We start from the raw sequence: 18,330 nt of genomic DNA, 5'->3' as shown, positions 1-18,330 counted from the left end.
TGCACTTTACCTCTTTAAACAAAAGGCCTCACATGATGCAGATTAATACACCCATGTACAAGAAGGTTGGACTCATAAAAAGTATGGTTAAATTATTTTAATACATTCAATATTAAAACATTCAAACTTGATACTGTTTAAATTTTGATTGTGAATAAATAATTAACAAAACATATGAGAAAGACTCAAGAGGCAAAAAGATCTTTAGAATAAGCAATTAAACATTAGAAATAAGCAATTTAAACAAAGATGATTAAAATATTTCTTCTAATCCTTAAAATCCATTGAGACCTTCTTTTTGGAGTATGGAATCTACTTTTACTCAAAGTTATTGCCCTGATTTTTGCCCTAAATTCCTTCATAGACATGGTGATCATCCATAAAATCTGCCCCATTTTGACATGAAACCTTGTGATATAATTGCTACAAAATTGGAAGTCATCACTACAGAAGTGTTACAGTCATCATCATGAACTCGTGGATCATTGTGGAGTATCCATCTGCACCATGAGAACTGATTTGTTCAACCTGGATTCCCTTGATTACTCTTTCCTAGAGACCCATATATATATATATACCTATGCCAAGAGTGATATTTTTTTGTAATATGGGACCGTCATGACATTTTTTTTATATCCACTTTTTAACTACTATTCAAGTTTACTATGGATAAAACACACAAAACTGCACGAACAGACTCAGACAATGCCATACCATTATACATCCACAAAACACTGATTGTATAGAAAGAGGGTGGTTTTTCACAAGTTGCACAATATCTTGAGAATGCCTTATTTTAAATTACTTCAAACTTGACAGATGATCTCAAGGCCTGTATACATTGAATGGTAGTTCTTGTTTACCAAACATCTGCATATTATGTGTTACTGACATATTTCATCTGCTTTCTCTTTAGAATAATAATAGTTAACATAAAGTAGTGCAGCAAGTAGAACAAAATTTGCTCTTATGGTATAATTTATTTTATCTCATTGAAGAGGAATGCCATTCATGTTATTACCAGTATATACAATCATAGAATTAAAATATTTTATTTAAATCTGTATATTGTCTAAAACAGAATGATGCCCTAATACATGTATTATTTATCACATGTTAAGTAATTTGAGCGATAAATATCCCACCAACAACAGTAAAAATTACAAGTTATTTCATGATTTGAATTCATCTGGGTTCTCCTGTGTGAATTTTAACACATGCTGCTGGATTTCTCCTCGCTGATACATTTACAAAGTAAATAAGCTGAGGATGAGAATAACATGACACTGATACTAAAAGGATACTATATTTTCCTGTAGCTATACTTTTGTAGTATTGTCACTGCCAACATAGAATGAAAATATTTCCTCCTCAAAGAAAATTCTAGGAAATAACAACTAAGGAAATATTTGTATTAAATTACATTAACAATTCTGAAAATTTTTACACTTAATATGAGACAATGAGTGACAGTTTTTGACTAGCAGTTCTGATTGATGATGATTTTATTTGCATACTTGCAGCAAACTTTAAAATACAAAAATAATGTTTATTCTGTGACCATAAAAATAAAAATTACATCAACAAGCACTTGAATATATCATTAACAAATGTTTCCAGGATATCCCCAACATAATGGTATATTTACATGAAGACAGATATATATTACTTCTCTGGTAATATCAATAATCAAACAGGATCCTCATTTTAATGCTGATTGTCCATGGAAATATTTTCAAAGCTTAAAACATATATAACACCTTATAGCAGAAAGATAGTTACCACAATGTAGAAAACAAACCAGTAAGATAACAATGAAATGAAATATACTGAACAATAACAAGAAAAATACACTTCTATACCAGAATACGAGAAGTCATTTTCTTGGTCAAAGACTCATTAACATAGTGTATCAGTATTCATAAAAAAAAGAATTTTAAAAAAGTGAATTTCTGTCATACCACAAAAATGTACAGTACATGTAAATCTAATCATAAGAATTAATGAAACGATTGATCTCACTATATTTAGTGTTTTAATACTTAAATCCTTCCTCCCAACTTGGTCAATATCACATATTTCTACAGTTCAAAACTTTCTTTATAAAAATCTTATTTTTTGGAAATCACTTTAGAGGTTGGCTGGAAGTCCCGCCTACAAAAAGAAAAAATAATATATTAATGCTCAACCTTACAGAATTCTGACAATATTGGCTTGTTCCAAATCAACTGAACTGGTAGAAATGAAAATAAAAAAAACAAAAATGTGTATACAAATTAAAACAATTCAACTTGAAAAGTTTAATAATGTAAACACAACAATAATTCTTTTAAATAATCTTGTCGAGTTGAAGTCATTCTCTGTTTTTGTTTTGCATATACTACTAAGGTCTTGCATCAATTAACAAGCCATTTCTATTAAAAAATAGTTCTAAGACAGAAATGGCCAAGTTGCCATTAACACGAAGTAGAAATTCAATCTGAATCTCCTAGATATGGAACCCCACACTGAAGTTTCGTACCAAATATCTAGTGGCTGTGATTTATATCGGAAGTTTCTGAGAAAAATGTTATGAAAATACTTTTCCCACCCCCTTGACAGACATTCACTATGTTATAAGCCAATTTGCCAAAAATTAATACAATAAATATTTATGTATGTCTTCTTAACATACCCCCCATTCATACTACATGTTATAAATTTTAACATGGTTAATACAACAAGTAGAAGGTAAATTAAATTTTTTTTTTGTTATTACAAGTATGATAAAAACTAGAGGCCCAAGAGAGCCTGAATCACTCACTTGGTTAACCATTTGCTTATTTGAAAAACTTGAGGAATGAGACAGGCTAACTTAAAATCAACTAAATTGTCAAATGCAGGAAATGCTTTCCATAGCATTATCTTGACCTGAACCAGAATTTTGCTAAAGGCAACAATTTTTGAATTAAAAAAAAAACCTGTCTTATGACCCCTAAGTTCCATTTTTAGTATAGGCAGCCATATCTATTCACGGATTAAAAACCGCAACAGTCATTTTGAGCACAATACACTAAAGAACTATATGCTTATTTTCATTCAATGATTTAAATGGTTTTAGAGAAGCAGATTTTCAAAGTTGTACATGTGAAAAAAAAAAAAACAACAACAAAAACTGTTTCAGGAGTCATAACTCCTACATTAGTCAATGAATGGTTTTGAAAATTTCGGCATAGGTCTTTCTCATGATGCTTAACAATTTTACCAATGCCAGAAATTTGGTAAAGGCAACGGTTTTTGACTAATTTGCAAAAAAGTGCCATCTGACCCCTATCTTCTATTTTTAGTAATGGCGGCAATGTTTTTTCATGAATCAACAATCCCAACAGTATTTTGTGTGGGATACCCTAAGGAACATAAATACTAACTTTCATTGAATTCTGTGCAATGGATTTTGATAAGATTTTCAAAGTTGCACATGTGAAAAATGCAAAAAAAAAACTGTATCTGGGGCCGTAACTCCTACATCAGTTGACCAATCATTTTGAAAATTTTGGCATAGGTCCATCTCTTGATGCTGAACAATTTTACCTGTGCCAAAAATTTGCTAAAGGCAACGGTTTCTGAGTTATTTGCAAAAAACTGCAATCTGACCCCTATGTTCTATTTTTAGTAACAGCCGCCATGTTTTTCATGGATCAAAAATCCCAACAGTCATTTTATGCAGAACACCCTAAGGAACAATCATGCCAAGTTTAAAACCTGTCAGTCCAATAGTTTCAGAGAAGATTTTAAAAATTTGTCCACAACGACAACGACAGATGCCAAGTAATGGCATAAGCTCACTTGGCCTTTGGTCAGGTGAGCTAAAAAATTAAGCAAAATAAAAACAGAAACAAAAGCAAATTAATATTTTTTTTTCACAAATACTATTCCTGGTGAATTGTTACAAACATTTACACCATAAAAATATACTTCCTTCCTGAACTTAAAAGGGAAATTCATTATTGAGTTCTACCATTCAATTGGAAAACTTCAAACTAAAAAAGTAAATTGATAGACCACTTTTACCATACAAACTTCAAAAGTAAATGTTTTAGTGGGTTAATGGAAACTAACAATACAGTGAGAAAGACAATTGTACCCTTTTCTCTGATGAGAGGAAGGAAACATTTATCAGATAATTTAATCAAACTCAAAAATATTATTAGTTACTCTGAATTAATGAAAAGTCAAGATACATTTATATATTTACAGGTTTACTCAGTGGCAGATCCAGAGTTTTAGGTAAGGGCCCCCCAAAAAAATTTCTTGACAGGATCACCGGTGAGAATCACAAAGTGAGTGTTTTTCATGATATAACACACCATTTTTCAACAATTTTTTTTCTAAGCCCCCCCTCCCTTTGTTATATAAGTTATGCACAATTGTAATGCCTATATTTAAATAATACTACACCTTTAAGTTTCAGACATAATATCATTATGTATTCGTTCTATGTACTGTAGATTTCAAAATTAAGGGAGATAAGTCTGTAAATGACACCCAAATACAATAGAATCTATTGGATTTTCAAGTTGATAATCGCATAAGAGCAGGCAGACTTGAGTGAATAATTACACATTTCATAGTATATACCCATAAAACAACTTAATTACAAAAATAAAAATATGTAGCCTTTTTTGGGGTGTATCACATTTTTCAGATTTTGCATGATTCTTACAAAGACAGCTGCTTAAATTGTCCAAGCATTATTTTCAATTTCATATTTAGTACTCTGTACTATCATGCCTCATGTTGGGGTCTTTCGTGAAATTAAAATAGTTCAAGTCGACTTTTATTTTATTATCCATTGTCTAAATTTTGAACATTTTAAATATGGTTTTGGTCCAAATTTACTTTAAGAAGTGGAAGGTCCTGGACTTTTTCAAGTTCAAATCAATGGAAAACCAAAAGTCACTAAGGGTGAAGTGAGGGACATCAGGGTAATTATTTTAATCATCCAGTAGCCCAAGCCCTGGTCATGGACCTCAGACCACCATTAATTTGAACCCCTGTTTTGTATTGAAATCATGCAGAGGGAGATTTACTGCTCATTTTATTTTAATCTGAAGTAGTCTAAAGTTTTTTTTATATATTGAAAATTGTCAAGCCATGCATACAGTATATTGATTAATTGATTATTGGGGTTTAACACCCGAGCATCAATATTTCAGCTATATTCAGGCAACACACAGTATATTGAGAGAAAATGATTGATTGGCTTTGATGAAAAAACAATAGGATTTTAGGGAGAAAAATCAGTATATATTTACAAAACAGAAATTCACTAGCACTTTCTGTGTTAAAACACAGATTTTTAGGCATTTGCAAGGCTATTGACAAAAATATACAATATTTTTATGTAAAAGATATACATGAATGACATATGTTTAGTTTTTGCAATGATTCTTTGGTCCTATATGCATGAAAATTTTGGTTGATTATATAGTAAAAATTGAAAATCACTGGAGTGGCCTACCTATCTCTTAGGTCAGACGAGGCCCTTATTTTTTTTTCCAATTTCTGGATCCACCATAGTAAACTGATATGATTATATATAATAAAACTTTACCAACCTGTCTAGCCCTTTTCTTCTCATTGATTTTGTCCAGTAACTGTTTGATAGCTTGTCCATATTCTGGGTCAGCCTGTCCAAAGTTGTTAATAACTCTCTTCTGTAGGAACTCTGATGCATTACTAACATGGTTAGCAATGTTCTCTGCTAATCTTTGTTTCTCAGCTGGTTTCAGTACCTAAAAATAGACATGATATAAACAAACAACTTTACGTTAGTGAGTGAGAGTACTGTTACTGTACACGTGTATTTCTTTCAATTTTTCATATGCTACTTTTGTTGTAAAACAAATAAAAACAAAAGGTGTTACAGAAACACAGACACATGGATAAGATTAAAACAGTACACCCCCTATCCTTGGGAGCACAGGTATAACAAAACATATCATCATTCTAATAAATAGCAATATAGAATATTGGTTAATTTAAATCTGCATTTGAACTCACTTCTGTAAAAAAAAAACTGCTGATAGGTAAACTTAACTTACTATATATATTGAAGCTAGTTCATCCAACACCAGTCTTAAAGGGCTAGTTTTCTTTTTCCTCTGTATGACCAGACAAGGATCATTTATAGGTTGCAGTTTTCAATATTGCAATTTTATGAATTACTTAAAAGCACTAGATATTAATGAGACAAAATCATACATGGGTCATGTAGTTTTCCAGAAATTTAATTTGGCTTTTGATCCCTTGAAAGAAAAGAATGCAGACTTAAAATTTATATTGAAAATTTGTACATGTATATAAAAATTAATGACTTTTTACAGCAAAAGTAAAGAGGACCAATAAAATCATACACAGTAGGTCAAAATGTATAAATCTTTTTCACATCTGAAGTTGTAAATCAAATTTTGGCACAAGCAAAAAGTGAAAATGGTTTTAAAATCCTGGTTAAATATTATCTATACTAGATAACACAGATGTCTGATTCACCAACAGCAGTTTCTGACCTTTATTTACACCTCTGACCATTCTAATGATTTACCAACAGCAGTTTCTGACCTTTATTTACACCTCTGACCATTCTAATGATTCACCAACAGCAGTTTCTGACCTTTATTTACACCTCTGACCATTCTAATGATTTACCAACAGCAGTCTCTGACCTTTATTTACACCTCTGACCATTCTAATGATTCACCTACAGCAGTTTCTGACCTTTATTTACACCTCTGACCATTCTAATGATTCACCAACAGCAGTTTCTGACCTTTATTTACACCTCTGACCATTCTAATGATTTACCAACAGCAGTTTCTGACTTTTATTTACACCTCTGACCATTCTAATGATTTACCAACAGCAGTTTCTGACCTTTATTTACACCTCTGACCATTCTAATGATTCACCTACAGCAGTTTCTGACCTTTATTTACACCTCTGACCATTCTAATGATTTACCAACAGCAGTTTCTGACCTTTATTTACACCTCTGACCATTCTAATGATTTACCAACAGCAGTTTCTGACCTTTATTTACACCCCTGACCATTCTAATGATTCACCAACAGCAGTTTCTGACCTTTATTTACACCTCTGACCATTCTAATGATTTACCAACAGCAGTTTCTGACCTTTATTTACACCCCTGACCATTCTAATGATTCACCAACAGCAGTTTCTGACCTTTATTTACACCTCTGACCATTCTAATGATTTACCAACAGCAGTTTCTGACCTTTATTTACACCCCTGACCATTCTAATGATTCACCAACAGCAGTTTCTGACCTTTATTTACACCCCTGACTATTCTAATGATTCACCTACAGCAGTTTCTGACCTTTATTTACACCTCTGACCATTCTAATGATTCACCAACAGCAGTTTCTGACCTTTATTTACACCCCTGACCATTCTAATGATTTACCAACAGCAGTTTCTGACCTTTATTTACACCTCTGACCATTCTAATGATTTACCAACAGCAGTTTCTGACCTTTATTTACACCCCTGACCATTCTAATGATTCACCTACAGCAGTTTCTGACCTTTATTTACACCCCTGACCATTCTAATGATTCACCTACAGCAGTTTCTGACCTTTATTTACACCTCTGACCATTCTAATGATTCACCTACAGCAGTTTCTGACCTTTATTTACACCTCTGACCATTCTAATGATTTACCAACAGCAGTTTCTGACCTTTATTTACACCTCTGACCATTCTAATGATTTACCAACAGCAGTTTCTGACCTTTATTTACACCCCTGACCATTCTAATGATTCACCAACAGCAGTTTCTGACCTTTATTTACACCTCTGACCATTCTAATGATTTACCAACAGCAGTTTCTGACCTTTATTTACACCCCTGACCATTCTAATGATTCACCAACAGCAGTTTCTGACCTTTATTTACACCTCTGACCATTCTAATGATTTACCAACAGCAGTTTCTGACCTTTATTTACACCCCTGACCATTCTAATGATTCACCAACAGCAGTTTCTGACCTTTATTTACACCTCTGACCATTCTAATGATTCACCTACAGCAGTTTCTGACCTTTATTTACACCTCTGACCATTCTAATGATTCACCAACAGCAGTTTCTGACCTTTATTTACACCCCTGACCATTCTAATGATTTACCAACAGCAGTTTCTGACCTTTATTTACACCTCTGACCATTCTAATGATTTACCAACAGCAGTTTCTGACCTTTATTTACACCCCTGACCATTCTAATGATTCACCTACAGCAGTTTCTGACCTTTATTTACACCCCTGACCATTCTAATGATTCACCTACAGCAGTTTCTGACCTTTATTTACACCTCTGACCATTCTAATGATTCACCTACAGCAGTTTCTGACCTTTATTTACACCTCTGACCATTCTAATGATTTACCAACAGCAGTTTCTGACCTTTATTTACACCCCTGACCATTCTAATGATTTACCAACAGCAGTTTCTGACCTTTATTTACACCCCTGACCATTCTAATAAATCAACATACTTTTCTACCACAAGGAACATACAAGTGTATGAACCAAGTTTAACAATATGACATCATCTACGAAAGATCTTTTAAACAAATCTTTGCCAGTTCTGAAAGTTGAAAAGACTAAGGATAAAAAAAAAATCAACAGCCTTATGCATAAAGATAGAATTGAAGACACATCACAAAAACTTGGCATATTCGAGACTCTATATCTGTCCCCCCACCCAAAAAAAAATCTGATCCTTATGCTTGTTCTTTGTCCACCCTCAGTCCAAAATCATAGAACAAAGAAAACAGATTGAAATTTAGACAGGAGATGTACCTTCCTCCAGAAGACTCCAACTTGTGAGTAGTTATCATCATCAGCAGTGTTGTATCGTTTGACATCACCAGAAATTTTAAAGTTAGACTCCATGTGCTGTGGGTTGTCAGCAGGACCTGAGAAACTGTTTGGGAAATAGTTTGGTGCTCCAGCTGTTTGACGAAATAAAAACAATAAATTGCATTGCTATGTAAGGTAAATGTTACAAGGAAGCAATTTTACATTATACATCATTTCACTTACAATAATCATAAGGTCTGTAACCAAGTGAATAAAAGCCTAAATATTACTAATTATCTATTGAATTAATTTTGAATTTTATACAACATTTCATTCATTGTTTATGAAGTAAATAAACCTTGACATAGATTGAAAAAGTTACTTTGGGTATAGCTATGTTAACTGGTATAGATCTGTTAAGAAAGACGAGTCAAATTACAAAAGGCAAGCATCATTAACTCAATAATTTAACTTAAAGGAACTCTGATAATTTTGTACCATACTTGTCAATATAAATGATTACTGAAATAATCATCTTGGTTCCTTATCCATTAATCATTATCAGGGAGACTGCCTTAAAGACAGTGTTATCGACTGAAACACTGATAATGCCAAAGCCAAGGGAAAGGGATAACTGAAACTAACATCAATACTTCTTACAAATAGAACGTGATATCATATTATTGCGTAAAGTTTTCCATATTGGTTTAGTTATCGTTCCAAGGCTAAACATATTGAACTATGACAGACAAAGTCTAACATTTCCAGCTGAGGACCAATAACTCAGCCAAAATGAAAAACCTTACGCAATTATACGTTTATTGTCTAACTAATCCAATACGTCATATTGGCCTATGCCAATATTGATTTTAACAGGGCCAATATGACGTATTGGACAGGTAAAAGCCATATTGGATGGGTAAATCCCGTATTGGCCCACTTTTGTATTTTGAATTGTATTTGCAGTTTTGATCACATTTAGGCTAATATTCACACTTTAGTCAATAACATAAATACATATGCTTGTCCAAGATATTCACATGATACAGTCAGTATCCAAAACACAAGTGACCATTATTCTGTTTATCTGCAATTCATATTCTGTCAAAAAATATGTCTTTTTCAACATTTAAATATGTACTATTCATGAGGGCAATGTAGTTTTTTAAATTTTCAATTGCCATTTCCTGGTTTGTTTAACTTGCAGACAATATTAATTTAGGCTACACCATGCCCCAAAAACACTCCAAATTTAAAAACTGATTTTCATTTCACAATCAAATTAATTGGGTTCTTGGGCACTTACATCATATTGATTTCCACATTTTTTTGTGATACAATCAGTACGTAAGATATAAAGATACAGTGAAACTTCTCCAAACCGGACCCACAGAAAACCGGTCTTCCCTTCAAACCGGCCATTTTCGAAAGTCCTGGGTGATATACATGTACCTTAAAACCTGTGTGTTTTGGTCTTCAATAGACCGGCCAACCCCTAAAACCGTACATCAGCCGGTTTTTCACAGTTTTAGTTACATATTTCAAATAAAAACAAACTCTCAATTCCGGCCGCCCGGTTATTGTTCACCTGTAATAAATGTGTCAACAAAACTGTAAATGATTATGTAATATTATGTAATTAATAATTCATTCACTGGCTGGTTTGCATTTCATCAGTAGACAGGTGATAATTGAAGGGGACAGTAGTTTAAACAACAAATTTAATCCAAACATTACATTTTGTCACTGGTTGGCTGTTAATTGGTGTGTACACATGTCAGGCAATTGGGGTCATTTAATAGTACAATCTTTACGATCTTTTATCTGTGAATTAATGTGACCTGCACCCAAGTCCAAACAACATAGGGGTGAAATTATTAGACTTTGTTGATAGGTAATTTACGAAAACAATACAAATAATTAATTACCATCAATAGCCCTTTGATCTTTAGTACATATTCTTTAAAAACTGTGAACATTATTTTGTCGGCAGTACAGTTTGTAAAATCAAATCATTTACAGATGATGCAAGCTTTGAAATGTAATAAAAGGCATAAAGTTTTGAATTAGCATTAAACATGTCTTGACCAACAAACTGATAAGGTGTAGGGTTATAGAACACATTAATGGAAACACATCTTAGAACGCATTGCTATTTTTCACAAAACAGGCCACCCCTATAAACCGACCATTTTTTCTTGTCCCAGTGATGGCTGGTTTGGAGAAGTTTCACTGTATAAAGAAATAAAGTTTGATAGTACATGCATGCCTGCTAAGTTTACAAATATGGTAGTAGAGATGTCAAATTTGGAATATCTGATGATGAAGGAAAAAAGTGTTGCTGGTCACTTGACAAAAACAGGTCTACTTAACACATTTCAATTGTGTTAAAATATTTAATAGAAGAACAGCAGATCATATAAAAACAAATTACACTGACTCATAAATATTCTTCCCTGGCACAAATTTTTATATTACCTTGATTATCATTGACACACTGGGGTCCATCTCTTTGGTAATTTTTCACTCTAGAGTTGAATGGACAATTAACTGGGATTTGGAGATAATTACTACCAAGTCTGTGACGATGGGTATCAGAATAGGAAAACAGTCTTCCCTACAAAATACATAGGTGGATATCAGAACAGAAAAACAGTCTTCCCTACAGAAGACAACATTAATATCACCTTAAAGAACCAATTAGTCAAATGACATGCAGTCTTTTGAGTTTTGTAAAAGCAGGTAAGATTATCCAACTCTGAATAAATCAACTTAAAACTTCAAATTATTTTGCAGCAACTCTTCAAATGTATCAAATGCATTTTTACATAAGAAGCAATATATATATATATATATATATATATATATATATATATATATTTAAATAATTCAGTCATCTGAGAGTGACTAACGTAAGACTACCATGGACTATCTATAATTATGATTAAGGGTAGTTCATGTCAATTGATTATACCTGTAACATTTTGTCTGGACTGGCCTCTATTCCTGGTATCATATGGACAGGGGAGAAGGCTATCTGTTCAACTTCTGCAAAATAGTTCTTAGGGTTTCTGTTTAGGACCATTCTACCGACAGGGATCAATGGATACTCCCCTTGTGGCCAAATCTGAAAAAAAAATTACGATCACATTTATTATTATACATGTAGATTCATTACCTCTCGCTAACTTTCATACCAGATTTTGAAGGTACATGTACATGCATAAAAGACAATCCAGAGGTTTAAATTAGATTTCAGGAGTAATAGGTCCAGGACTTTTTTAAATTTCAAATCAAAGGTCATCTTGAGGAAAATGAAAGTTTCTCAATAAAGTGTCAGTGCAGGAGATTAGAGGTCCTTGACTTAAAAAAAGAATTTAAAAGGTCCTGGTTCAGACATTTAGGGTTCTGGACCACTGCTAACTTGAACCCATGCAATTGCTTTCTTGTATACTGTAAAACAACTTATTTTCTGGTATATTTATTTTTGTGTTCCAGGACATTAATTTTGCGTTTATCTATGTTCATAACTAACATACTATTTAACATATATCCTATAATAAAGAGAATTATTCTGGGCTATTTATATTTCTCATTTTTTTCTTGCTTGTGAGAATGAGTTGGTTTACAGTAACAAATAGATCATATAGTATCTTGTGTTTCCATGGCCTTTCTACATTGATAAATACTTGTTCCTATACATATACTGGTAGCAATGTCACAAAATGGAAAATCACTTCTACTTTGATTTTTCAATTTTCAAAATCTGGATATCTGGACATTTGGTGTACTAAATCACCAACTTTTTTGTTCAAGACCCAAAATAACTTCAGAATTTCAGAACATTTCACCTTTGTCAGATCAAACGGATTGTATCTGAATTTCTCAGCTTCCTCAAATGTCATTATCTGTACATGTAACGACCAAGTAGGGAAATTCCCTTCACTGATGGCATTGTATAAATCACGGATGGCGTAGTCTGGATCGGTAGAACCCATCTTATCTGCCTGGTCAGCCATCAAATTCTTAATTCCCTGGTCTGTCTAGAATGGAAAAATTGTACCATACTTAAAGACAGTACTTTATAAGTTAATAAAAAAAAAAAACGTTGTGCGGAAACTAGTATACGATGGAATTCTCCTTCTCTCTCTGCAGCTTTAAGAAATAGACAAATCAGTCTATATTATCAGCAGAAAATGCCTTTATATTTTCTTTGTAATACAAAACAATTCGTTTATGTTTCCTGTATGTATATTGTATAGCTGGGATAGTCATCGTTCTGCATAGAATCCTTAAGAAGAGACGGTGTTTTGTAAGTTGTACCAAAAAAAGTATTGTGCATGGTTGAATTTCAAATGTTATGCTTAACTAATGAACATAGCCAATAGTCTATAAATTCTAGCAACATATATCCTTGTAAAAAGGCCTGGTATCCAAATAGCATAACAAAATTTAGGACAGTTGGTCAGCAACACTCATGCCTTGTACACAGAACATGTTGATGTTAGACCCAGTCCAAATGAAAATAAAATTAAGATTTAAAATATAAAGTGAAGAGCTTCACAGAGTACAGCCTGAAACAACCACAGCATGTTGAACTCTTTTCACTTGGGGCAAGTATGGATACCAATATTAACTTTTTGACATGAATAGGTATAGAAACTTACAGTTCATTATGGACACAACTGGTTTGGACACAATTTAGCACATTCAAATTTGGAACTTGAATAAAAACAATAAAAAGTCATTATCTGTACATGTAAGGACCAAGTAGGGACCAAAATTTAAAAAAATAGGTTTTTTGGGCGTGTGGCTACTTTGGCAACTTATAAAGGGATTTTTATAGGGAATCCAAATAAAAAAAAAATTTCAAAATCTGACCAAAAATAAAAAAGATTTTTTAGGGTGGGACCCAAGTTGGCCCCTTATAACTTGAAAACTGTAATAACTGAAATCTGATTGAAAATCCTTAAGAACAAATTGTTAAAATTTCAAAAAAAAGATGGCATAAGTTGTACTCAAGTTATCTTAAATAAAAGAAAGTTAACAGACGCCAACAAGGACAATGACCACAGGGTAATACCATTATATGACTGAAAGGTTATAAATAAACTCAGATAGTATAAACACTGGGTGGTAAAACTATACACCATAAAAAAGGTCATACTTTGAAGTGGAATTTGCAGTACTGTCCTTTCCCATCTTTGTTAACCATCTTGAAGGTATGGCTTCCATAACCATTCATGTGTCTGTAACCATCAGGAGTTCCTCGGTCAGAGAACAGGAAGGACACCTGGTGGGTAGTCTCAGGGCGTAGAGTGATAAAATCCCAAAACATATCTGGATCCTAAAAATAAACAAAATATAAACTATGTACTGTTAAAGCACTGTTAAATATCAGCATCAGTTCTTATGATTTTGAAATTTTTACAGTTACCTGAATATGTGTACCATATGAGACTTCCTCATATAAGGTCCTTATATAAGGAAGTCTCTTTCCTAAGGAGAATGGATATGATGAATATGTCAAAGAAAAAACAAGTCCAGTTGTATTAAAGTAGTCCGCTAAAGGCCACCTATGGGTGTTCAGTAAATGATGACGAAATCCTCACACCACTGGGCAGGCTGCAGCTTGCCCTAAAACAACATTATATGCAGATAATTGCTACATACATATACATGCTAACATTGCTACAATCTAACAAATAAATCAGGATATTTTTTTAATTCAACAGGTTTTAATTTGATCATTCAACCAAAGCATAAAGAAGTAAGTTATTTCCTTAATTATGTTGACTTTTGATGATTACAAAATTCAGTAAATCAGACAATCATTGAAAATGTATGTGTCTGAATTCATAATTTTAACCATTTCTAAAAATGTGTGCACTATGTTATATATCTTATAATTACCTTCAAATGAGTTTCAGGATTCCTCTTTTGTGTGTGAATAAAACTTGGAAACTGAATAAGAAACAATAAATATAAATAATTTTATTGAAAAATAAGCAATTTATGTATTTAAAACTTTTAATCTAACCAATATTTACAGTGCATTAGACCAATGTGTCATTCATACGACCAAAGAATACAAAAGTCAATAGATAAAGCTATACTGATTATTACTGATATCCCAGCATTACAATGATGCATATTACCTAAAGTGTCTACAAAATAAATGTTTACAGCATTGTGGGATTCTGATAGATTTGGTTCTTTAGGAATAAATTCAGTAAAAAAAACTACCAATGTTTCCAATGCAAACCCATGGTTTAACGGTTTAAATGTTATCCCTAGTGAACAAACCTTTAGAAATCAAATTTTTTGTATGTCTTTGGGGTTCAAAAGCCAAGTTATCTTTTGCAACTTTCAAAATGAAAAATGCAAAATGAAATACCTTTCAGATTATATAATGAGGATAAAAAGGATGGACAATTATGGGACAAATGGCGACTAGGATCACTGTTTATATCGACAAGTCTCTTGTTGAATTGGACCACGAAAAAAATCCAAGTATACTACAATCAAAATCTTATAAAAAACAACCATTATGAAAAATTTGTAACCTGTATTAATAAAATTAACCCTATTGTGAATCCCTATCTATCTGAATCTAATTACAATAAAAATTAACCCTATTGTGATTCCCTGTCTATCTGAATCTAATTACAGTAAAAATTAACCCTATTCTGATTCCCTATCTATCTGAATCTCATTTCAGTAAAAATTTACACAAATAAATCTATTTAAATACCATGCATAGCTGTATACTGTCCTTCAACTTACCAGAATTGGGTCCCTAATGAAGAAGATGGGTGTGTTGTTCCCAACAAGATCCCAATTACCATCTTCAGTGTAAAACTTCACAGCAAATCCTCTTGGGTCTCTAGCTGTATCAGCTGATCCACTTTCTCCACCTAACAATAGGTATATCAAGATCAATATTCAGTTTTGTTTCTATAAAAGGGCCAATTCATTTTTACAATAAGACAGTTTAAGTTAAAAAATGCCTTTCTTGGTTGATAGTTTTTATGAGTTAATTGGTTAGCTGCTGCAGTCAAGGTCTGTACATGATAAATGATGATTTAATAATTTTTATTGTTCAACAGACCTACACAATCATACTATTCTTACATCTCAGTATTACGGTATGAAATTTTCTGGTATTTGAAGAATACAATTCAAAAACGTTTATTTCTTACAATACCCAGTTTGTTTTCTGCTTCATTAAAAAAAAACAGTTTCAAAAGTTCTTTCAGTTTTAATCACTGTTGTATTTGCCATTTTGGTTGATAATTTTCTTACCTACAGTTGAGAATCTAACAGCCAATGGTGTTTTCTTTCCAACAAACTCAAATGGTTTGGCTTTACAGTATTGTGTAATATCATGTGTACACTCAAAGTAACCAAAAGCTCCTATAAAATACACAAACATATTTATTTTTAGTTTTACTAGACAAATTATACCAATATTAGACAATAACAAAACTTTTTTATAGTTATGAAAGAAACAGTTTTTTTTCAATTTTTTTTTAACTTTTAACATGCTTGTGGTTCACTCAATTCCTCCATGCTCATGTTAAAATCTTTAAAATTAACAACATGTACATGTTTCCCCTCTGTCTTTGTCTGCATTAAAAAAAATAACAAATTCTATCAGACAAAGATAATTAAGGTTGAAAAAAGTACTTGTAAACTTTCTTAACTACAATAATATAATCAATTCTGTGAGAGTAGGGTTCATCACTTCAGTGTTTATACTTTTGGCTCTTTTATCTTACCAGCTCCTTTAGCATGTACAACTCTCTCAGGGATTCGTTCCCTGTTAAAATGAGCCATCTCATCAGTGAAGACAAAATCCTGTAAGAGCACTGGGCCTCTTGGACCAACAGTAAGTGTGGCTGTTTTAGTACCCACAGGGGCACCAGTTCCTGTTGTCAGGACATCTGGTTTCTGAAACAAAAAGTGTTACATGAGGTTGACAAAACATCAGAAGTGAGGAAAAATCTTCTCTCAGCTCCAACTGTAATTTAAATGTGTTTTACCACAAGGTTGGCATTCAGCGACCTTATTTATAGATTCAATGATTCAAAATAAGATTTAAGGTTTTGTAATTCACAGCAACAGTGATAGTCTTAATGCAGCAACTGGTGTCTCTATGAAACATTTCCAATATTCTTTATGTCTTTTCTTAACTCTAACCAAGTAAAACAATACATGAATTGATAGGAAAAATATGTTCATGTATATGGCGAACATGATACCCTGCAAATGGACCAGATACCACAATAACCACAATAGTCTGAATTTCCTCTGACTCTGCAACCCTCCAAAGAATGTTTGTGTTGCTGATCAAAAAACTTTTTGAATATTTCACTTGTATAATCGTAATCTTGACAAGACAGCATGTTTTGATGATTAGATTGTAGAAATATTTACGGAATATTCTTTGTTTACATGTTGTGTGCAGTACTTGCATCAGGACCAAACCGACTTCGTAACGTCATGAGCTAATCGGAAGCTATCGGCAAAAATCAATAAAGTCAGCTTTTGATCTTCCTTCAGATAGGGGAGTTCTGCATGATGGCTATCCACATATTTTTCAAATATTTCAATTTTGCATAGCCTAAAGCATTCTATAAAAGCACATTTTGTATTAAAGGTTATTTATTTTAGTTTACAAGGGTATGATTTTTCATAACAGCTCAACTTAATGCAAAAGTGGTCTTTCCCTTTAACCAAGATCATGATAATGTGTCTAAAAAATGATGACTACAAAGCAACTATAGGTCATATAAACCAATTTGAAAGATTAAGGAAGTTTAATAAGAGGTCAATATTGAAGAAAACTAATTCTGATGAAAAAATTGGAAACCAGAATTTAACCGCTAAGCTATTGTGTTGATAGCTAATGCAACAAGTTCCCTTGTAACATTAATTATGTCATTGTTACAGACTGTCACTGTTTTACTTTCATTTCTACATATTACATAATGTATATCCAAGAGGTCAATCATTTTATGCAGCAAACTGTGTACGCTACAGAATACTGTAACCTAAAAAAACAAGGCTTGTTTATGTAAATATTGTAATAAGAATCATACCGTTTGAGACTCTTGAAAGCCAAGCAGTTGATTCGTTGCCTTGTCTCTGTTTGCCATCTTTCTTCGGATCCTTCTTACGTTGACAGTCTGAAATAAATCAACAGCCTATCTAGAACGAAGTCCAACGACTAGCAACTTGTGTAAGTTCTCAGGTCAGATTATAGGTCAAGGTCAGTTGATAATTTTGTGCGTTCGAATAATAGTTCAAAAAAGAATTGGATTTTTTTTTATAGAATCACGTTTATTAATACTTGATAGATTAAAAAAGATAAATAAACAATATGTCAATAAATTGTCGTCATATCACCATCGCTGATTTATGCTTTTTTTCGGTGTCGAGTTGTCATAAAGATCT

General features: G+C 32.6%; 1 protein-coding gene across 1 annotated transcript; it reads right to left on the bottom strand.

Moving 5' to 3' along the window:
- Nucleotides 1-960: 960 nt before the first annotated feature.
- LOC148614900 (catalase-like) lies at nt 961-18,152 on the bottom strand. The gene is made up of 12 exons (XM_088589397.1): nt 17,976-18,152; nt 16,653-16,824; nt 16,177-16,287; nt 15,658-15,788; nt 14,785-14,835; nt 14,039-14,218; nt 12,723-12,914; nt 11,846-11,998; nt 11,350-11,488; nt 8,872-9,023; nt 5,598-5,774; nt 961-2,154 (listed from the first exon to the last, which is right to left on the bottom strand). The coding sequence occupies exons 1-12, from the start codon at nt 18,030-18,032 to the stop codon at nt 2,131-2,133; spliced, it is 1,539 nt and encodes a 512-aa protein (XP_088445523.1). The 5' UTR covers nt 18,033-18,152; the 3' UTR covers nt 961-2,130.
- Between the last annotated feature and the right edge of the window lie 178 nt (nt 18,153-18,330).

Source organism: Perna viridis, chromosome 6 (genome assembly GCF_037379345.1).
Source record: "Perna viridis isolate PV_CMFRI_1.1 ecotype Kerala chromosome 6, ASM3737934v1, whole genome shotgun sequence".
NCBI lineage: Eukaryota > Metazoa > Mollusca > Bivalvia > Mytilida > Mytilidae > Perna > Perna viridis.
The sequence above is the reverse complement of the archived record's forward strand: the minus strand, read 5'-3'. Positions and strand labels throughout refer to the sequence as shown.